Source organism: Condylura cristata, unplaced genomic scaffold, assembly GCF_000260355.1.
Source record: "Condylura cristata isolate star-nosed mole 26May11 unplaced genomic scaffold, ConCri1.0 scaffold00008, whole genome shotgun sequence".
In the NCBI taxonomy this organism is placed as follows: Eukaryota; Metazoa; Chordata; class Mammalia; order Eulipotyphla; family Talpidae; genus Condylura; species Condylura cristata.
In genome coordinates, this window is record NW_004567109.1 from 12,201,222 (window position 1) to 12,223,526 (window position 22,305).

The 22,305-nt window shown below is 57.2% G+C and overlaps 2 protein-coding genes across 5 annotated transcripts; one reads left to right on the forward strand and one right to left on the reverse strand.

The window, feature by feature from the left end:
- Positions 1–456: 456 nt before the first annotated feature.
- On the forward strand, positions 457–1,167 carry SH3BGRL3 (SH3 domain binding glutamate-rich protein like 3; the record flags this gene model as incomplete). Its single annotated transcript, XM_012722095.1, has 2 exons — positions 457–630; positions 737–1,167. Coding segments are annotated over 2 exons (240 nt in total), but the record flags the coding sequence as incomplete, so codon positions are not given.
- Positions 1,168–1,857: 690 nt separating this feature from the next.
- Positions 1,858–21,360, reverse strand: UBXN11 (UBX domain protein 11). 4 transcript variants are annotated; one of them, XM_012722783.1, is made up of 15 exons: positions 21,298–21,360; positions 18,606–18,711; positions 17,951–17,979; positions 17,309–17,407; positions 14,557–14,657; positions 14,040–14,094; positions 13,593–13,669; positions 10,911–11,037; positions 5,075–5,289; positions 4,760–4,837; positions 3,771–3,885; positions 3,580–3,683; positions 2,479–2,552; positions 2,112–2,252; positions 1,872–2,028 (listed from the first exon to the last, which is right to left on the reverse strand). In XM_012722783.1, the coding sequence occupies exons 2-15, from the start codon at positions 18,674–18,676 to the stop codon at positions 1,872–1,874; spliced, it is 1,443 nt and encodes a 480-aa protein (XP_012578237.1). In that variant the 5' UTR covers positions 18,677–18,711; positions 21,298–21,360. The 4 variants fall into 4 exon arrangements, with proteins under 4 accessions (XP_004679450.1, XP_012578238.1, XP_012578237.1 ...); XM_004679393.2 differs by lacking the exon at positions 21,298–21,360 and having other exon boundaries at positions 1,858–2,028; positions 18,606–18,676; XM_012722784.1 differs by lacking the exons at positions 10,911–11,037; positions 13,593–13,669 and having other exon boundaries at positions 1,858–2,028.
- Between the last annotated feature and the right edge of the window lie 945 nt (positions 21,361–22,305).

A 22,305-nucleotide genomic window follows, 5' to 3' on the forward strand; every position in this document is an offset into this window, starting at 1 on the left:
GGCTCCGCGCGGCTCCAGCCCGAGCCCCTTCACTGGAAGCCCTGGGTCCTCAGCCGCCCCAGCATCAACTGCCCACGCCCATCCCCCGGGCACCCATCCTCTGCACCCCCCACTACCAGGCTGACCAGCTGTCCTTACCTTGCCCTTTCTCTCCACTCTGTGCACCTGGGATGGGGTGGCTCCTTGCCAGCTTCCACCCAAGCCCATGTCTTCCCCTCTCTGCGCTCCAGGCTCTCCCCACCCACCCTGAACTTTGTCCACTTCCCCCCACTTTTGTCCCCTCCCCACGGTTGATGGTCCTCTCATGCGCGACCACCGCAGGCCTGCCTCATTCTACCAACTCCCAGGGACCAGAATCCTCCCCAGGGTGTGGAGGGAAACGGGGACAAAAGCTTCAACCACAATCTGCCTCCATCAACCCTCTAACTTGTTCATTAACTCCTGCCTGCCCTCTGCCCCCAGATCAAGTCCCAGCAGAGCGAGGTGACCCGCATCCTGGATGGAAAGCGCATCCAGTACCAGCTGGTGGACATCTCCCAGGACAACGCCCTACGGGATGAGATGCGAGCGTTGGCAGGCAACCCCAAGGCCACTCCACCCCAGATTGTCAACGGGGACCAGTACTGTGGGGTATGGTCCTGGGGCTGGGGCGTGTCGGAGGTGGGCTCCAGCCAGAGTGAGGCCTGGGACAAAGCACCAGCACATAGGTGACCACCTCTCCCCTCCTTTCCCCCAGGACTACGAGCTCTTCGTGGAGGCGGTGGAGCAGAACACACTGCAGGAGTTCCTGAAACTGGCCTGAGCCAAGCCAGCTCATTGGACCACATTCCCCTCAGCCATTGCCGGCCATGAAGGACCTTGTGACCACTTCCCTGTCATTCCTGACATCCCGATCTGGGCGTCCTCCCCCCGGCCCAGTTCCCATCTCCCCTCTAACCATAGCCCCCTTTCCCATTCATAAGCAACATTCCTTACCTCCTATTCTCAGAAATTACTTTCACAGCCCCAATGCTAGCTGCCCTCAGCCAGGCCCTGGGGCTGCCACTCTACCTGGCCCTGGCTGATGGACCCCTTGGTTGGCTCCACTAGCCAGGGCTCTGCCAAAGGCCCCGCAATCCCTGTCCCGGGAACATCCCAGAGACAATTAAATGCCCCATTCCATTGGCACTGTGTCTGTCTGATATGGTCGAGTGGCCTGGATCCCTGCTCTGGACAAGACTGGTAGATGTGGTTGCGCCGAGGCTGTGCTCCTGTGTGCAGGCCAGTTTAGTGGGCTGGTGTCCACCTGTGTGTGTGACAGTGCATGTGTTTGGATAAATACCCAGCACACGACCTGTGTGGACCAACAGCTTCTGGGGACATTGTGATGGGCGGCCTCCCGTTCACATGCATGTGTGATGGTGTCCACAGCACACCTGTGTCCTGTGGTGGCCTGCCCATTTGCATGCTTGTCAGTAACCAGGGCTCTGCGGGGGTGGCCTGTGCTCCTCGGCCCAGTGGGCGTGCCGTGGGGGTGTGCACACAGCTGTGGAGCGCCAGTTTCCGGGCAGCACTGGGCCATGCTGATGCAGCATCCCACGCGCTTGTGGTTCCGAAAAATCTGTGTACAGCAGAGTGCAAGCCCTGGGGCTGTGCTGCTGGAGCCACCACTGAGCTGAGACCGGCCTTTCCACCACTGGACCAGCTTGGCCTTTCCCGGGAGGAGGAAACTCTCAGACAAAGACCTAGCGGCCAGGCCCACCAGCTGGGGCTCAAGTTACCAAGGGGCGGGCCGACGCCGCCCACCTCTGCTGGGCCCAGCTGGGCCTGGGGTTTTCCCGGGTGCTGGGCTGCCAGAGAGCCTCACAGAGCAGCAGCTGGTGTTGGGCGCTTTATTTGGGGCTGGGGGCGGGCAGCTGGCTCCTGCGTGGACGCAGCAGCAGCACTGCATTGGGGACCAGGCCGGCCACCTGCAGCGTCAGCGCGTCATCATGGTAAACCATGGGCGGGAATGTGCTGAAGATCTCGAAGGCCGCAGCGTCCACAGCCCTGAGGACAGGGTAGGGCAGGTCAGGCCTGGACTGAGTTTCAGAGCAAGTCCCCCACGGACGCCGGCCTCTGCCTGCACCCACCTGGCCTGTGCGAGCAGGGTCCGCACGTCCCCAACAGTGTCCTCCGGCCTCATCATCAGCAGGAAGACCTGCTCTCCATTCTCAGACTTGATTCGCAGCATGGAGAGTGGGCGAGAGGGCAACTCTCGCGCCTTCTGGCTCCTGCAGGGGCCCACAGGCCGTCAGTGCCCCAGGTGGGCAACCACGCTGAGTTCCTGCCTGCCCTCTGCCCTCAGATCAAGTCCCAGCAGAGCGAGGTGACCCGCATCCTGGATGGAAAGCGCATCCCAGTACCAGCTGGTGGACATCTCCCAGGACAACGCCCTACGGGATGAGATGCGAGCCTTGGCAGGCAACCCCAAGGTCCTCACCTCTGCAATGTCCTCACCTCTCTCGCTCAGCAACCAAGGCAGGCGTTTCCACCACAATCTCCTGGATCCGGGCAGGCAGAGGGCAGCAGTTCTGCAAGGCAGTGATGGAGCCCTGGGCCATACCAGAGCCACATCCCGTCCCCCAACCCCAAAAGGGGTCTTATCCCTGGCAGGGATGGATGAGGCCAACAAGTTAATGGGAGCGGTGTTCTGTGCTGCTGGGACCCACAGAGAGGAAAGGAAGGGGAGCTCTGGCAGGCAGCCTCATCATTCCGCCCAAGCCCTGGAAGAGCGCGCGGCTGGACGTCCAGCAGTCAGCCAGGGCTGCCCAGGGGAGACAACACCTAAGCTGTGGCTGAAGGATGAGGCGGAGTCCTTAGAAATGGCGAGAGGGGCAGGATATTCCAGACGTCTCCTGAGAAGAGCCAGGCACTAGCGGGTGTCTGCATTTCGCGTGGATGACGCTGGGAGCCAGGTGGGACTGGGAGGAGGAAAGGCTGGAGGTGGGAAGGGGACCGGCGTCGGGACCCACTGGAGGGTTTCGATGGGGAAGAGTCAAGAGTCAATTCAGATTTTCAAAAGAATACAAAGGATGGGTGATTGGCTGGGTCAGGACTAGAGGCGGGAGGCCAGTGATGGGCCACTACTGAGGTCCCGAGAGACACCAGCGCCTGAACCGGGACGGTGGGCAGCAGGAATGAGAAGGGGTGAACTTGGGAGAAGCTCTGGGGGTCAGCCTGTCAGCAGGAGTCCTAGGGAACAGGTTTGGTACCTTCCACAGGTGGTGGCTATGAGCAGCCAAATGGGAGAGGAAGCTGAGTCTGAGGGAAGTGCATCCTGGACTGAGCTGGATATCTAGCTCTGCACCTCAAGGGGCCCACCCTGGCCTAGACTCACTTTCCCCCTTCCAGCCTCACTCCCACCAACACAGCTACTCTCTGGGCCAAGTCCAGAGTCCTCTCCTGCTTCGGTGGAAAGGACTCACCTCTCCTTCCAGGTCCTCCTCAGGGCCCCCAGCCTCAAGCCCGGACCTCTACACAAATCACTGGTCTAATAGGCCGGGCCAAGCTTAATGGAAACCCCCCCCCAAAAGGCTAGGGGAGCAGAGCTGGCCTCACCTGCAGGGTGTCACGGATGGGGCCCCGGATATCAACCACCTTGCCTTCCCGGATCACAATTTTGGGAAGCCTGTTCAGAAACTTCTCAGCGGTCATCCCGGAGCCTGTAGGAGGGCATGAGAGGCTTTGGCCCAGGGAAAGACTGTGGGTGGTAGGGGAGAAGGCCCCCTGCTTCTCAAGGCCGAGCTCACCTGGGTGCTCCATCTTGTCTGAGGCCTTGCGAATGGTCCGGCCCACCGTGCGCCCCTCTCCGGGGAACAGGTCTTGCCCATTCTCTGGGTAGACCTGATTGCGTAGGTCACTCACCTAGCAAGAAAGAAAGGAGAGAGAGGGGGCCCTGGTCTTCAACCCTGGACTTCACCCCTTTAGCCCCCCTTGCCCAAACAGGCCCCAGGAATGGGTCCGAGGTATGATCTGACGCCATCTCAAGGAGAAAACCGAGGTCCAGAGAGCGCAGGAGGGCACCGTTCTTCCTCTCAGTGCCCTCGGCTTGCCAGCAGGAGCCAGTCCTGACACCCTCCTCAGAGCGCCCGCTCAGGAGCACGCCAGGCCAGAGCCGGCCCCAGACCCCATCGCCACACATGGTCTCACTGGCTCTCAGCGCACCTCCGGCCTGTCTTGACACAGACTGCCTCCAGCACCCCCACGCGTGAGTCACGCACACAAGCTGTGTGGCACATGCCCCCTCACATGCCCCTGCTGTGAAACAGCGCACAGCCCTCTGGGATGCTGCTTCCCACTCCCTTCACAACACCCTCCACCCCACACGCTGCCCCCACGGGGACGGCTCCGTCATGTCCTGTAGTCCCCCGGGCTGCCTCCCACCCAGCCGGATGGTGTCAGGAGTCTCTGGGGGAAGCCAGGCCACTTCTGCATACTGCCTCAGGCCTCCCTGAGTGCTGGGGAGGAGCAGTTTCCCTAAAGGCTATGATTGCAGAGTGCCAGCAGGGGGCACTGCCTGTTGTTCTGCCAAAGGCCTACACCCCTGATGTGGTAACCCCACCACGGCAGCTCTCCCTCTCCCTTCTCAGCCCAACTTCAGGCTCAGCCTCTTGCGGTGTCATCCAACTGGGGCCCCCTGAGGCGAGACAGTGGCCACTGCCTCAGAATGGGGTTGGCTGAGGCAATTGTTCATCCCAGCTGGGAGAATGGGTGGTTTGAGTGAGGAACAGCCCGTTACCTTAAAGGGAACCCCATCGGGGTACAGGCGCTGGAGCTCTGAGGGGAAGAAGCCGTCGAAAATGTCTCGGAGGCAGCGCTGCGGCGAGGAGAGGAAGGGTGAGGCCCAGCTGGACCTGCGCAGCGCTGCCCACCCTGCTCCAGACGGGCTCATGGATCACACTCTGCAACCACTGAGCCTTGGGCTCAGGGCCTCTGTGAGTTCCACATGGCCTGGATGCCTGGGGAGGCACCACCATCTTCAACTAACGGGGTGGAGGGGGCCCCAGAGCAGCCCGGGAGTGACCCCCCCAGTCTTGTCTCCCCTCCCCCTTACCTGTGTGGCAGGATCACAGAAGGGCCGGAAGGGCCCCTCAAACATGACGATGCCATTCTGGTAGAGCTTCACCGGGATGGGCTCCAGGGTGCGGAGCCGCGCACCCCCAGGAACCGGCGTCACGTGGGTGTCACCCTCCACCACCAGCTCACTGAGATCCTTCAGGCTGGCCAGCAGCCTGTCAAAGTCCACCTCTGGGGGTGCCAGCGAGTCCCCTGACAATGACAGAAACACTGGAGAGCTGCTCTTCACAGCTGCCGTGTGCCCCTCCCCGTGGGGGCAGCGGGCACCCGGAGGACATGGACAGGGTGATAACGGGCTTGTGCGGGGGCACAGCCATGAACGCACTCTCTCCCCACACTGATGCTGCTGTCAAGGCTGTAAGCCTCCCTTTTCAGATGCGGCCACTGCGGGTGAGGGAGGGCTAAGGGCCTGCCAGGGGCACAGAGTGAGGCAGGCGGAGGCTCTGGGCCCAGGTTGTCTGGGCTCAAGTCCCAGCACCTCCTCTTCTGTGGGGCTCAAGCCATTTGCATCAGAGCCTTCTAGAAGGGGGTGATAATGGTCTCTGCCTCCTGAGGTGGCTGTACAGGTCCACAAAGATGACCGTGGAAGGGCGGGTAGTGAGGTAGAGAGCAAGTGCTGTCCCTATGAGTGAGTAACACACAGGTGGGCCTCAGGCCACCCTGAGGCTGTAGGGCATGGGTGAGTTGCCTCTAGTTTGCATGAGGGAAGAGGCCCTCGGTCAGAGGGGCTGGCTCTAGTCTGTTTTCCCCACCCATGTGCACAGAGAAGGAAATCAGAGCAGACACAGATGGCTGTTAGGAGGACATCAGGACAGCTGTGGACAGAACAGAGAAGAGCCAGCCCTTGGATTGTGCGACTACTTCTGGGTCACAGATCCCTTTGAGAAGCTGACAGAAGTCTTGGGCTCCTCTTCTGAAAAATGTACATACAGCTGTGCCTAAGCGTCTGGTAGTGCAGTGGCGGGGAGGGGCAGGAAGACAGCCCCCACGCACGTCAGGGCAAGCATGGCCGAGGGCAGTGGGCTGCCGCGGGGTCAGGCTCTCTATCCTCACAGGGGCATGGTCCTGGGAAAGGCACCTTCCAGGGAGTAGCCCCACAGAAACCCAGTGACTTTCTGGGGTATATCTGGGCCTTCCTAGAAGCTGTTTTGATCAGGATCCTGTGGCAGGATGTGGGTCAGGACCCATAAGATGCCGATTTCTGTCCCCAGAGTTATGGTGTCTGCTGGAGAAGCTCAGATGTGGGCAGCCAGTTTCCGTTGCTTTGTGGCTGCACAAACGATAGCCCCAGCTGGCCTTCCCTCTCCCTTTCAGTTCCTACTGAGGAAGGGTCACATCTGCCCCAAACCCCTTCATATCCCCTGGGTCCCCGAGATAACCCAGAAAAACTCACAGAACATCTGGAGCAGCCCTGATATGAGTCAGAGTGATATCAGGACATTAGTTTTCTTTAAAAACCACTTTCACACTTTTGGTAAACCTAAAAATAGCAACAGGAAAGCTCATTTCTTTCAACACCTGGCCCCATCTATATATTCTCATAGGCAGGAAAAGTGAGGCCTGGCTTAGCAGTGCCAGGGCATCCCCTCAGATATGCTGGCAGGTGGCACAGCTGTCTTCTGGGCAGGGTCTTTTAGCAAACTATGGGCAGGGAGTGGTGGAAAAAGGGACAGGGAAATCCCCTTGGACAGATGCTAAGAAGCTATGAGAGAAAAGGGAAATAAGCTGAGAAAATCCCCACGAGGGCCCTTGGCCAGCAGGCCTAGAGAAGTAAAAGTGGGATGGTCAGGCAAGTATCATCAGGGGTTGGTGGGTCAGAAGTAAATGAGGCATTTTGTTTCCTCTTCAAGCAGTTTCCTTCCCATGAAGTGGGAAGGTAACAGGAACCCTCCTCTGCCCACAGACTCCAGCCCTGCAGATGCTGATGTTACAAGCACCAAATGCAGGTGGGTCTCCCATTGGACAGCTGAGGAAACTAGGCCGTGGAAGGGACATGGCCCTGTCAGGAAGCTGGCAGGCCCATGGCCAAGGCCTCAGTGACCATGCAGGCTGCCTCTCAGGGCTGCTGCTTTGGCCACTGCTCACCCAGGTCCATTTGCAAGGAGCACAGAACAGGGTGCCCCTCCAGAAGGCCTCGCCCTTTGGGAGTCTGTGACTTTATTCAGAGTGGGGAGGCATGGAGATTGGGTCTGAGGTCAGCAGGGGCTGGCAGGGCCCCTCAACGCTCCCCCCACCTCACACTGCTGACCTGCATGGCTGCCCCAAGCCTGGGCTTCCTCTCTAAGATGAAGACAGTAATGACCCCACCACACACAGTTGCTGAGCAATGCAGAGGAAGTGCTGGCAGGTGACGGGGCTGTCACCATTAACACTCCACCCTCTGCTCAGGCAGGCTGAGGGGTTCAGGGGTTCTCGCCACCTGCTCTGAGCTGAGCACCCTCCTCCTGGCTTCCTGGAGCCTTTGCCTGTACTCCCCGGCCCTGCCGCAGGCTGTCTTCCCCAACCCACAGACACTCGTGGGCAGAAAGGGCAACCAGCTGCGGGCCCGCCAGGCTGGCTGCCTGTTGCACACACGTCAACTTGGTCAGCCCCGCCACCCTCTGGTGTGTCAGCCAGGCCCTGCAAACCACAGCTGTGCCCCTACCAGGGTCCTGGCCTCTGCAGGCTCACACTCATAGAGGAGACAGGGACAAAAGCTGAGAGTGGCACCAGACCTGCTGCCGTGAGCCCAGGTGTGTGATGGGCCCAGGCAGACTGGCCCTGTGCTGCGAAATACCACATTAGAGTCTGAGGTGCCTGGCTGCCCTGTTCCCAGCTCAGGCAAAGGCAGCTGAACAGGAAACAGAACTGCTGTTTCCACACAACTGAAAGCCAGGTCTTGCTCTGGAGACTTCTCTACATTTCACACCACAATCCTTAGCCCACCCCCAACTCCACACAACCCCACCCCCCAGCTGGCACAGGGCAGTCCCACCTGCTCTGATGTAGATCTGGACACCACCCTCCCCTCCCCCCAGAGCTTGGCCTCACTTTCCCAACCCAAAAGGAGTTCCAGTAGCTCGCTGGGTATGTAAACACACCCAGGCCTGGGGGCACACGAGGCCTAAAGGGTTAAGTAACAAGAACTTCCAGTCACTGTCCGTTTATCAGCAGCCCTGAGAACACGGCCCACACACAGCGCTCTGTGGTCCCGAGGTCACTCACACTGTCCTCCTTCCGGATGGGGGCAGACTCAGGCGAGGCATGTGGCCCATACCAGCTGAGGTCAGCGTGAGGCCCTTTTATCCCCCTCTGCCACAAAACCCCTGCCCATGTCACCACCTCCCAGAGCAGACCTGACTTGGCACAAGTAGACACTCCATGCCCATTTGCTGGAGGTTGGGTTTGTGCTGAGCTTCAAATGAACTGGGTTGCACATCACAAGCCCGAGTGGGGGTCAGGGTGACAGAAGCCCAGCCTGCCTGGGGGCTCAAGGCCCAGAACAAGCCAGGCAGAGTGGCTTCCCATGCAGGGGAGGGAGGAGACCAACGCCTAGGGCCTGGGAAGATGGCAGAGGGCATGGGCGTTTCCAGGGAGGGCAGGGACTCAGTGAGGGGTAAGGGGAGAGGAATTCAGAAAGAGGGAAGGGAGAGGGGCCCAGTGTTGACTAGAACCCTGGATCTGAGGTTCAACACCTGGGTGGGCGACCAGGGCAGGACTCTCCCTTTCGGGACTGAGTACCCTGGAGTACCTGGCACTACGCCAGTTTGATGCTCACCCTGCTGGGGCCTGGGGGAGAAGAGAAGCCCCTACTCTGCTTCCGTTCTGTTGGTCCCTTTTTGGCCTTACTGATCCTCCCCCAGGACTAAAGCCCAAGCTCCAGAGCACATGAATCAGGTTGTTCCAAGGCAGGTGCCCTGGCACCCATCCCTTGGGCTGCAGCCCAGGGCCTATGGGGAGTGGTGCCCCCCAGGAGGGCCTAGGACAACACTGTCTACTGCACCAGCAAGAGGCTGGCCTCATGGATCTGAGCATCCTGGGGGCAGGAGTGGGCTAGGCCTGGGCAAGACAAGAAGCCTGGAGAGAGGGGACCTAGGAGGAATGGCTGCTAGAAATTAAAAGCATGTTCACCTGGCAGAAGTGCTAAATCCAGGCACCTCCTTGTTAAAGCAGCAAGGGCAGCTAAGAGGGGCGTGGGCAGTGCCTTCTTCCAGGTCCCTCAGCGGCAGGGCCCTGGGGCCCACCTCTCTCAGGGTACTCAGCACAGCACAGGGCGGGGTGGCGGCTGCACTTTTTGAGGAAGGACGCGAGGAACCCACTGGGCCAGACTGGGGAGTCAGCACAGTGGGCTGACCCTTTCCCTAGAGGCGCAGGGAGGAAGCCTCTGCCGGTGGGCAGGGCCAGCCATTCCTAAAGCATCTGGCTGTCACCCCGGAAATTGTCCCCACAGCAGCATTCTGCCCAGGTTCAAACAGAGCCTCATGTCCTGGGCCACCCAGCTGCCTCCCAGCATGGCCTGATGCCACCCAGCTGCCTCCCAGCATGGCCCGATGCCACCCAGCTCCCCAGCTCTGCAGAGCCCCAAATGCCCCGGGAAGCACAGCCTCCCCCTCAGACCCACAGCTGTGCTCCCTGGGGTCATCCCTGACTCTTCCCATCTGGTCCCTCTGGTACAGTCACCCCTAACTCTTCTCTGCTGCTTCTCAGCACCCTGTCAGTGACACCCTCAGTCCAGAGCATCGCAGCTCTGGGCTCCACCTTCCAGGCTGAGAGCTTTTAAGTCTTGCCCTCAATGGTGTCCAGACTTCAGAGTCTCCGCTCCCCATCTGTCAACAAGAACGCCCCTGGTCCAGCAAGGCTGTTTATGAAATTGCTTTGAAAGCTGCAAATGGTGACTGGTGATTTTAGAACAAGCAATGAGGGGCTTGAGCCCTGAGATTTCTGAGGACCTGGCCAAAGGTCAGGCCTCATAGCCGGAGTCTCATGCTTTTGAGTCTGAATTTCTACCCAGCAGGAAAGTGAGGAAATGGAGCGCTGCCACCTCCTGAGAGTCCCAAGGGAGACATGTCACACTCCTGGGAGACTGCCAGTGCCCTCTGACCCTGGCAACCAGTACAAGCTCCTACTTGTCAGGACAGAGAAACGCAAGGTCAGTGATAGGTGCTCTGTGCCCAGTAACTCCATGGGGAGGCGTGCACCCCCATTTACAGAAGAACGGGAGACTCCGAAAACAGAAACCCATGCCTAAGCCACACTTTGAAAGGTGGTATGGAGACAAGACACACGTTTGACCAGCTCGAGCCTGGGGCAGTACCCGCTGGGCAGCAGCCCCCACCCTCTAGAGAATGGGCCCGGCTTTCAGAAATGTTCCATTCTGTGACCCCAAATCTATGGGTTGCCTCTCTCTAGATACTAGCAATCAAGTCACAAATAAGTGAACCCCATGGAAGCAAGTAGGTTTCAATGGGGTGAGAGTCAGGAGAGGGGGTGAGCCCTGGGATTGAGAGGCGCCTTCCCAGGGAATGCTTGTAAAGGCCACAGCTTTGGGACGGATGACGCTGTAAACGATGGGGCCTGAAGCAAATGGGGTCTTGCTGCCTCTTCTATCTCTGGGTCTCTAAAGTCTTCGAAAGATGAGTGGGAACAGAGACCAGCTTGAGGCAGCTGGTCAGGTAGTCTGTGAGGGGAGCTGGGCATTTTCCTGGCCCCGTGTCAAGTGTGGGCTATATTGGGGCACCTGGTGTTTGGAGCCAGGGGCATGAATGCCATGGCCTCTGGCTGCTGTTGGAAAATTCCCTTTGTAGGAGGAGCCGGGGTCAGAACCCCTACTCTACCTGGCTTCCAGAACTTCTTGGTGGTCATCCAGTCCCTCTCGTCATCCTCTGAGTCTGTCCTGTCCTCTGAGTCTTCCTGGTCCACTGGCTCGCCCACCCACTTGAGGCCATAGTCACCAAGGAACCTCTGTGAGGAGAGGAGAGGAGGTGCCGGGCACAGTCAGCTCAGCTTCTTGCAGAGAAAGGGCATTATCAGCACAGTGCTGGCCTCGGGCCTCGCGACTGAACCACCAGGGCAGGAGTGGTGGCCACTTCTGGGCTGTGACCTTGGACAGTGCTTCGCTGCCTTGACCCTTGTCAAAATGGAGAGCTTGGGAGGACTCGAGAAGACAGTTCACATCGAGAACTCACTGAGGGGAGGACCGTGTGGGGCTGACCTAAGCATGAGGAGGGGCAGGTCACCCACACATGCCTCCCTAGGGCTACGTCTTCCCTCTGCCTCAGGACAATTGGCTTGTCTCTATTCCTGTTGCTGCACCCTCAGCTCCCTTTCCCTCCTTGCCTTCTCCAACCTGGCCTCCATCTTCACAGCTCACTAAAGCAGCTCAAATGCGGCCCCCAGCAAATTGCCCATTGCCAAAGCCAGTCTGTCTTCATCTCTTACAACACAGGTCATTCATTTTCAATTTCCTTCACTGGTTACCCGTGTCCTACCCAACAGCCACATGAGGGGCGCAGGGCTCATCCCCCCGTCTCTCCAGTCTCAGAGAGCTATGGTCAGAACCCAAATTTGTATCACAGGCAGGTGTCACCCCCTCAGCACCCCAGACTTGTTTTCAGCCATCTACCCAGGATGTCTACTAAAGGGCATCTCAACATGAACCTGGCCCCAACTGTCATGGCTCCCAACTCCTCCCCTCCAGACCTCCCCCAGGCCCACTTCGCTCTGCCTTCCTGTGCAACCCCCTAACTGAAACTGGTATGGTTTCCTGTTCTCAGAATTTGGCCCTGGATGTGCAGCAGACCTCACCTGTCTCGCCCACTGCTCCCTCAGCAATGTACTTGTCAATCTGCCTGTTCTGCTTCCCACTCTGTCTCTGGTGACTCCTCTCACCACCCCTGCACCTCTGGCCTGTACCCCAGTTCTTGTATGCATAAATAAATATAAATCTTTAAAATAAATAGCCCTGGATGATAGGCAAGCCCCTACGATGTGGGCCCATTGGCCTCCTCAGTACACACCAAGTTTATCTGGCAGGAAGTGGAGGCTTGTATTTTTCAGCTTAAATCTTTTTTTTTTTTTTAAAGATTTATCCATTTACATATACAAGAACTGGGGCACAGGAGAGAGGTGCAGGGATGGAGAGAGGATTCCCCAGAGACAGAGTGGGGAGCAGAACAGGCAGATCGATGAAGTACACTGCTGAGGGGAGTAGCAGCTGAGACAGGAGAGGTCTGCCGCGCCCTGTGGGTCAGCGCCCTGGCTGGGAATCTAACTCGTGCTGCAGTGGCTGCAGACAGCTTCATGGTGCTGTGCCCTAACCCCTTGCACCACTGGGGAGGGCCTCTTCAGCCTGTCTTGCTACCCCCTCCGGCCTTCTTGCCCAGCGTTACAGCATGGCCTGTAACACAGGGTATCTTTGTTGCAGCACCATGTAAACATTTCCTCATCCTTGAGTATCTTGCTGTGATCTTGTTTGATTCTGCCCCCCCCCCCCCCCCCAACCGCCTGAGGAGGGCAGGGGCCATGCCTATATCTCAGGACCCGGCAGGTCTGGCACACAGGAGAAATGATTCACGTTAAGAAGGAAATCCTGTGTGAATGTTGTAAACCTGTTGTAAACCTCTCCCACTTCCCCTTCTCCCCCCAAACCCCCACCCCAAACAGCCTGTTCAGAGAAGTCCTGTGGGCTGCCAGCATTTCTAGCAGCCACGCAGGTAGCAGCTGTGTCTACGCACAACTCCAGGTAGGAACAGGCCCAGGTGGGACTCAGCTGCAGCGGTGCTCAGGGTTTGCTTCTGTGGTCTTTTAAATTAGGTCCAGGCTTTGGAAACCAACTCTGGGTGGAGGAGAGATTAGATCGCAGAGCTTGTGGTGGGGCTGATGAAGAAGCAGGGGACGGCTAAGGAAGTCCGTGCACCCAGGACCCACACCCCATGGCTAGGGTCCCTCCAGTGCAAGCCTGGCTGTATGAACTGGGGCAGGAAGGTGACACTGGGTGGGTGTGGCACCATGTCCAGAGGCAGGGCCACAGCCAGGCTCTGTGCTACAGAGCCTGTGGCTCTGTGCTAGGCCACAGATGTGCCGCAATGACATGAGGCAAGTGGTCCTTCCCACCCTTGTGGAGTTCCACCCAGGAGGAATATGAAGCCACTGAGAAGCACAGGACCAGAACCTTCCCTAGCCAGAGGTCAGGAGGGCCCCTGAAGGAAAGGAGAACCCCCACCTCCACTTGAGGCTGAGCAAAAACTCGCTCACCAGAAGGTGCAAAAAACATTTTGGGTAGAGGGAAGAGCATGAGCCAAGGTCCCGAAAGAGCTAGATGTGGCCCAAGGACTGGCTGGAGGGGAGAGCAGCCCCAGCTGAGACTGAGGAGGCGGTAGAAGCCTGGCACACTCCCTGGCCCTTGTTCTGATGAGTAGTGGAGACCCAGGGCAGGACCTGTGAGGGCTAGGGGTGGGGGCGCCCAGAGAGCGGGAGCTCACCCGCAAATACGGGGCAGTCTGGGCCTTTGGTCTCACCTCCATCTCCCCGACCTGCCGCTGCAGGCTCGCACACAGGCTCTCCAGCTCCTTCTGCCGCTTTTCGGTGGCCTTGCCTTCAGGAAGAGATGTGGAGTGGAGCCTGCCAGTGCAGGCTTGGACCTGCACTCTGCCCTGGGGTCATCTGGAGCGGTGGTCCCTTGAGAACTTGAGGAATCCCTGAGAACTGCTTCTTGGCTTCTTCCTGGCCTTGAAAGGGACATCCTGCCCCACACCTCCCACCTGGAGAGGCTTCTGCGGGGGCTGTCCCTTGCCCTTCTGGCATGCCCTTGCCAGAACTGGGTGCACTCAGGGCCCTCAGCCCCACAGGAGGCCCCCCGAGAGGGTGCCGTTGCCCCTCTCTGGCCTCAGCTGTCTGGACCCCACCATGGGGCTCAGCTCGAAGGACTTGGGAGCGCTGGTACCCGGGAGACGCAGGGCGCTCACCCTGGTGCTCCTGCAGAGTCTGCACCAACTCCTCCAGGGCCTGGATCTTCCGATCCTGCAGCAAGAAGATGAGAGGGGATGAGGGGTGGGGTGGGGCAGGCCTCATGGTTCCCAGGGCCTGAGAGATCCCCTTCTGGATGGGAGAATCCAGCATTTTTGTGTCTATGGGCAAGGGGAGCTTAAAGTCCTCACCCTTCCCCCCACTTTGGCACAGCAACCATTCCTGTACCTCGGACAGCCCTCAGCTTCCACTGAAATGGGGGATGGTGTAAAGCACCCCAGCACTCGGCAGCCAGCCTGAGGTCAATGTGCCTTGCTAGGGTACAGAAGCCCCCGAGCCTCCCCACTCAGGTCCCAGGGACCCTGGCCCCCGATCTGGGCAGTTCTGTAGGGAAGACTGTTCTAGCATCCCTTCACCTTGGCCTATGGTACAGGAAGTCTCACGACCTCCCCAGTCTGGACCCCCTAACTCAAACTTATGGCTCAGATCCTGACCCTTTCCCTCCTCGGGCCCCACCTTGGTCAGCATCTCGTCAGTCTGGGCCTTCACCTGCCGCTCCAGGTCCTTCATGTTGCTCATCAGGCTGGTTGTCAGCTCTGAGTCGTGTAAAACAGGGACTACCCAGGAAATAGCAAAAGGTCACTCTCCATCAAAGGAAGCATCACCCCAACCTCACCCCTGGTGTAAAGGAAACAGCAGACACAGGAGCAGTCAAACCTCATCCCAGGTGAGCAAGCAGACGCCTCTCTGGTGGTGCAATGGTTTAAGTCATAGCACTGAGTCTGCCCACAGCCAATGCAGCGTGCCCCGGCCAGGCAGCTGACCCACAGGCGCGGCAGACCTCTCCTGTCCCGCCTACTGCTCCCCTCAGCAGGGTACTTATCAATCTGCCTGTTCTGCTCCCCACTCTGTCTCTGGTGAATTTTCTCACCCACCACGCCTCTGGCCTGTACCCCAGTTCTGTAAGCATAAATAAATAAATAAATAAAAAGAATTCTGGGTCTGTATAGCCCAAATCAAGGGTTTCTCCCCTCATCCTTTCACTGGTTCTAGATTCTATCACTGGTTCTCCTTAAACTCCTCACCAATTCTATGTATGTAAGCAAGTGCTTCAATATAAGACTACTTCATCCTTCCTGAAATAAAAGTTGTTAGAGATCACTCATGGAAAGTTACATAGCACTACAGAGTGCATAATCCCTAAGATTTCTCCACCTGTCCTGCTCCCCACCGTCTCTGGTGAATCCTCTCACCTCCCACACCTCTGGCCTGCAACCTAGCTCTTGTGTGCATAAATAAGTCAATCATTAAAAAGGGCGGAGGTCATGCTGTGACATAGGTGGCCTGGACGCCCCAAAGAGTCAATGTCCTGTTTTTAAAGGCAAGTATGAGGCACGGCCGTCCCCGAGAGCTCAGGCCCAGGATGAGAACCTGGAGGAGCTTGGACACTGGGCAGACGTGGCTGCAGAAGAGCTGTGGGAAAGTCACTCAGTCACCGACATGACCGTCACCTGTGGCTCTGGGTGGCCTATCCTAGGAGATGCGCACTGGAGTGTTCGGACGTCACGATACCTGTGACTTCTAGAGGGCTCACCCAACAGTAAACATTTATATTTATACCTGTGTGTGCGGAGCAAGCAAGCAAATGTGGCACAGGGTCAAGGATGCCACAGGGCGTTCGCTGGACGCTTATTTTCAGCACACTGCGATCTTCTGCATGCTGGGAATTTTCTTTTCTCTTTTTTTTTTTAAAGATTTATTTATTTATGTACACAAATTGGGAATTGGGGTACAGGTCAGAGATGCAGGGGCGGCAAGAGGATTCACCAGACAGAGGAGGGGGCAGAAGAGGTAGATCAGCAAAGTACACTGCTGAGGGGAGCAGCGGGCGGGTCAGGAGAGCTCTGCCGCGCCATGTGGGTCAGCTCCAGGGCGGGGCCGAACTCGCACTGAGGCAGCTGTGGCCAGCTTGCAGTGCTGCACTGTCCTAGCCTACTGCACCACCAGGGAGGGCTCATGCTGGGACTTTTTCAAATGAAAGTTTGAGGAAATGAAAGTAAGGAAGAGAAAGACACATGGAGAAATGCCCTCTGCACCCGTATATGGTGCTCTTCACTGTGTGACCACACAGCTGACAGGCCAAGAATGACTCGCTGAGAACCTGGAGAGACCCAAACTTCCAGTGATGTCTTTTTGAGTGGCTGGTTGAACAACCCTGGAGCTGCCTCCTCCTGGCTTCTTGGAATGTGGGATGAGGACTCCCCCTTAATATCCATGCTACTCTGGTAGAGGCTTTTGTTGACTTATAGTTGAAAGCTTCTTAGAGGAAATATTGAGAACTGTCAGCGCAGGGAGTGAGGAGAAGCTCACAGGCAGCGTGGAGCGAGAGCAGAGAACCCAGGCAAGAGGAATACCTCACTGACAAGCGGGGGCAAGGAGGAGCAAGCCAAGAGCTGAGGAGAAAGCGCCTGGGAGGCTGAAGACATCAGGAGCGAGTGTCATGGAGGCCAAGCACATGGCACTTCTGAGGAGAGCAGGGTGGACTGTGCAGAGAGCAGCAGCAGGACAGGCGGGACCTTGGTGGGGACGGATGCAGGCTGCACACGGGTGAGGAACGGAAGGTGAAGGAACGGAAGGTGAAGGCGAAGGAATGAGAGGGAGCATGTGGTGGTCTTCAAAGGGAACAGCAGGTGGTTGTGGTAACTGCTAAACCCCCCCACCTGCAGAGGGCAAGGAGAGCCTGGCTTTGTGAACTGAGTGGCTGTGGGATGGACCAGCCATTGTTTTTCCACCCCAATTCCTCCACCTGTAAAAGCGAGGAGGGGTACTTGGTGGCGGGCTGCCTCATCGAATCTTCATGGAGCTTCCCATTCCCACCATGCCAGAGCAGACGGAGCCCGAACCAGAAGTTGCTTACCCAAGATACTTTGGCCAATGGAAAGTCTCACTGCACCCCCAATTTCTCTGGACTCCCAGCTCAGACTCTGACCCAAGATTCACCCCAGGCTTCACCCCACACCCTGAATCCTAGACCCACTGACATGACACCTGGTAGCGACCCCAGCCAGGTCCACTCCAGATCTCCTGGGCTAAGAGCGGGCCTACATGGATTTATGCCCAACCTGGTTGTGGACAGGTGGAGGGCACAGGCACAGGGCCACAGCCAGCCAGGAGTGAGAGGGTCTCTCATAGGCCCAGCAGGGGAGGGCATGTGCCCCTCCTCTGGGCCTTCTGCTGCTGGGGACCCAAAGCCCTCAGCTCCTCTCACCTTGCCTACTCACAGGGGCACCTATGCGTCCATAGCAGGCAGGAACAACGATCTTTTCTTCTGACTCGTGTCCATCACTCAGCACGTCCACCTCATCTTCTGCAAACAGGAATGCCCAGGTCACTGCTCTGGGGTCAAGGCCAGAGGGCACTGGGCCCCAGGGCCCTGGTCACAGTGAAATGACCTGTACTCTCTCCCCCAAGGAGTATGAGGATAGGTGCCGCCCAAATTCTTTGTGGAGTTCTCCCAGCCTGGCTCCCCAGGGCCCTGGGTGGCCAATTCCAGGGCCACAGAGGGAGTAGGAGGGGTGTGTCTGAGACTGCAGGAGCCAGGGCAGTGATGTGGACAGGCCTTGAGAGCCTGTCGGGGAGGGGGCGGGTCTGCCGGCTGGGCTGGCTAACTCTCAGGACACACCAGCCAGGCTGCAGGGGGGAGTGGCAAAGTGTGGGGGTGCGGTTCAACCGTTGGCAATGGCATTGCTACTCAGGGCATGGGGTGTCCTAATCTGAGAGCTGCCAGAAGGAAGCCCTGGCCCTGAAAGGAGTAGGCTGCTCTGGCTCCCAGGCATCATCTCCCCCTGCCTGACCACAGGAGACCAGGCAGGCAGGAGCTGGGAGACAAGAGGGCACAGCCTACACTTACCATCTCCATAGACTTTTAAATTTCGTCTCCTGGGAGCCCAGCAGGAAGGGAAGGAAGACAAAGTCAGGACCCCCTGTGGCATCAGGGGTCAGGCTCTGGATACCAGGCCCCCAGCTGGGTCTCTGCCTCCTGAGCACACCCATCTCCTGGCACTGGGGGAGCTAAGGCTTGGAAGAGTCCGAATGAATGCCCCCATGGAGAAGGATCCAGAAGGCCTAAAAGCAGTCTGGGGAGGACAATGGCAAGAGGTCTCCAGCCCAGGAGCCCAGACCCAGCTCTGCCTTGACATGACTGTAGGGCCCCAGGCAAGCCTGAACCCTCACCTCTCTGGACCCCCTTGGCTTTTGAGTCATAGGGGTATTCAGAACGCCAAGGAGAGAGGTGAAAATACCATGAAAAGATGGGAGTGCTACCCAGAAGGAAAGGGGAGCCTTTACTGAGCCCAACACATGGTGGCCTGGAGTTGATACGGTGGGTTTGTAGGCCCACTAGGGAAATAGTGCGTCAGTGGGTGCCTGGCCCCTCCAGCACCCAGGCCGAGCCTCGGTCCGGCATGTTCAGACACAACACAGAGCCTCCCAGGGGTGCAAAGCCGCAGAAGTCATCCTCTAAGGGAGGCGGGGCATGGACACTACAGCTGAGGTGGGCTCTCGACCCTGGGTTCACAGGCTCCGACTGCAGAGGCACTCTCCGGGTCTTGCCAAGGGAAGCCAAAGGTGAGCTCATACTTCTACTTCTAGATTCTGGTTGTCAGGAACTCCCTGAGAAGTAAAACAGAAGTCGGTCGGTCTTTGGAGACTTCAAGGCTTCAGCATCCGGGGGTATCCCGAAACTTCCTCTTCCATAGTTACTTCCCCAGGAAGCAGCACCTTCTTCCACTGCTGGTGCAGAGGTTTCTGGAGGCACCAGGCCTCAGGATCCCTGGACCTGAGATCTACCTACGTCTTTGAGTGTCTCTGCCCCATACTGGAGGCCTCAGGCCTGGACATGCTTGGGAAAGGTGGTAGGGTGGGGTGAGCCCCAAGCCTGGGGCACCCCCAAACTAAAATCCCAGGCACAAGCCTATCCAGGAAGACTGGGGTTTCTGTCCATCTAAGAGCACAAAGCCTGGGTGTTGCTCTCCTCTTTCTGGAACCCAGGTGCCACCCCCAACATCTCCTAGTCAGAGAGGACAACTCAAAGGCAAGAACCAAGCAAGACAGAGTCCACACACTAGCAGTCAAGAGCCCAGGTTCTGGACAGGTTCTCCCTCCACAGCCTCTGGTATAAAATGGGGCAGGGAGAGTACCAGCCAAGGAGCTGCCGAGGGACTCAGGCATTTCGCACACAAAGCACCCAGCCCAGTGCCACTCTCAAAGGAAGCACCTACAGATGTGAATTGTAGCTAGGTGGCTGTTATTGCTACTGGCACATAGAGGGCACCATAAATACTGGATTCCCTTCCTTCCCTCTCCCTTCTGGAAAGACAACGGCACATCAGGAACATAATTAAAGGTCACTGCTCCATCTAGTGAGCTACGAATCTGATGTGACTAACAGCTAGAAATCCTAGAATGCACGCACGTCCATCAAGGCTTGAATCAAGGCTTCTGTTCTTGAAAACGTGTGGCCTGGCCTTCACGTAGGCCCTCAAGCTGTGCAGCAAGGGGACCCAGCTGCCTAGACGCAGCCTCTTGTGATTGTTTTAAACGACAGCTTTATTGAGATATTGTTCACATACTTGACTCTCTTAAGGTGTATAGTTCACTGTTTTTAAGTATATTAAGTTGTGAAAACATCACAATCAATTTTAGAACATACTCCTTTACTGGCTAAAACTGCCTTACATGAACTCTGACACACCAGTGGATGGATCTCTGCCCTCTCCCCAAGTTCTCACCAAAGCAAGTACCCTGCAAAAGAAACTGGTCAAAAAGAAATGAACAGGGGCCTCCCTAGGGGCACAAGGGGTTAAAGCGCAGCACTATGACGCTATCCACAGCCACTGCAGCATGCCTGGCCAGGGAACTGACCCACATGGAGCAACAGACCTCTCCTGTCTCCCCTGATGCCCTCCTCAGCAGTGTATTTCAGTCAATCTGCCTGTTCTGCTCCCCACTCTGTCTCTGGTGAATCCTTTCACCCCACACCTCTGGCCTGTACCCCAGTTCTTGTATGCATAAATAAGTAAATCTTAATAATAATAATAATAAAATTGATTGTGGTGAAGGATGCACAAGTCAATGAACATACTAGAAATTATTAAAATATACGTTTTAAAAGGGTTAAGTATATAGTATGTGAATTCTATCTCAATAAGACTATCACAGGGGAGGGGCGGGAATTCCCAAACCAACCTTCCCTCAAATAAGCTCCTCACACGGCCTTCTTTTTGGGGTCCCTCATCCAACCACAAAAGTTTTAGTTCTGAATTCCACCCGGTGCCAAATCCTGCAGGTTAAACTCTTCAGTGTTTCTCATACATAGCTCCTACTGCCCATGACCTCTCTTGGCCAAAGTGAGGCTCTCACTGCCCTACTTTGAGACTGTCAGACTGGCCACCAACAGACTTGCTTTCTCACTCCAGACCAGTCCAGCACACTGGCTCCAGATTAACGCTCCATGGAAGGGCGATGACTGCATCTCCCCATCAGTCTGGGGCCGGACTGGGGCTGGGCTGGGGAGTGGGACCCCAGGTAGAGAATGGTGATCGGGCAGACTGAGGAAAAGCCAAAGGACAAGCCAAATTTACTCCTCTGACTTCAGAGACTTCCGAGGGCGAACAGTGTCTTGCCTCTTGGGCAGGAATCTCCGTAAGGTTGGACTGTCTTCCCCTCAGACCAGGGCTTTGAGACAAGACTGTTTCATTTTTCTCTATCTTCACGAACCAAGTGAGTACGGTGCTTGACTGACAACATCCTTATCACACCTGCTTGGCCAATTCGTACCCCACCCCGAGCCCCAGAACTCTCTGGGGCCCAGAGGGCCCAGCCCGCGTCACGACTTCCCTCCCTAAATGCCCAGTTGGTAGAGCCCGGGGTGCAACATCTGTTACCACATAACCCCGCCCCGAGCCCCAGAACTCTCTGGGGCCCAGAGGGCCCAGCCCGCGTCACGACTTCCCTCCCTAAATGCCCAGTTAGTTGGTAGAGCCCGGGGTGCAACATCTGTTACCACATAACCCCGCCCCGGAGCCGCGTCTCCTCCTCCCGCCTCCACACAGAGCTCGGGTAAGCGGACCAGAATCCGCAGCCAGGATGCGGGCGTTTGCTGAGGGAGCAGGGCCTAGGGCCCTGCTCGTGAGTCCTCAGGGCTCCCGGCCTGCGGGAATGACGTTGGGTTCAAAAAGGTCTTGGAGCTGGACTTACCAAGCAGGGCCACAGAGCCGTCCCGCGGCGCCGCCATCTTGTTGTCACGCTGTTTCCCAGGCGACCAGGCCGTGTACTTTTCATTGGCTTCTTTGAGCAACCCGCAGGCACAGGAGGCGGGCACAGCCGTCTATATTCGAATGCTATTGGTTCGTAGAGCCTGAACTTCCTTGCGTGTACGCAAATCCCAGAATTCCCCACTTCGAGCGGACTCGGGTCTGAGGAAATGGAGGGTTCGTTCAAGCTGTTTCTCTCGACCTCCAGCGTAGAAAATGGAGAACCCAGAGTTAGATTCATGAAGCTGCTAGAATTCTATGGACCTGAATCTGTAAATTTAACAATGCCACTGTTTTGCTTAATTTATTTTAGAGAAAAATACTTTCCTCTCTACTGTCTCCCCATTTGATCGGTCCGTACAGTAATTTGCGAGCATTTGAAATTGTAACCGGCCCAAAAGGGTCTCTTTCCCCCTACCCCAGACAGCGAAACTCTGGAACATGAGAACTGTCTTTACAGTGAGTTTTGTGTACTAGATGGCCATCAAGAGAATTGGTGGGGGTAGGTACCCCAAAAACCGCCAGCTCCCTGAATGGCAGGAGTGCTGGGGTTTTATAGGGAGGGGAGAAGCGTGGGAAATTTGGGGATTAGGATTTCCTGGTCCAAGGTGCTGAGCAGTCTAGGGAGTGATGGAAGCTGAGAACGGAAAAACTTGGGATGGAAGTTCTCCCAAGGGCAAACACCAGAGATGGGGTAAGGAGGATGAATGAATCTGAAAACTGCCTATAAAAGTTTCCAGAAATCGGGCCCTCCCTGGTGGCGCAGCCAGTTAAAGCACTGCACTAAGAAGCTAAAGCCACTTCCGCATGAGTTCGATCCCTGCCTGCCCCTGAGGAGCTCCACATGGCGAGGCAGACCTCTCCTGACCCGCCTACTGCTCCTCTCAGCAGTGTACTTCGTTGATCTGCCTGTTCTGCTCCCCGCTCTGTCTCTGGTGAATCCTCTCACCCC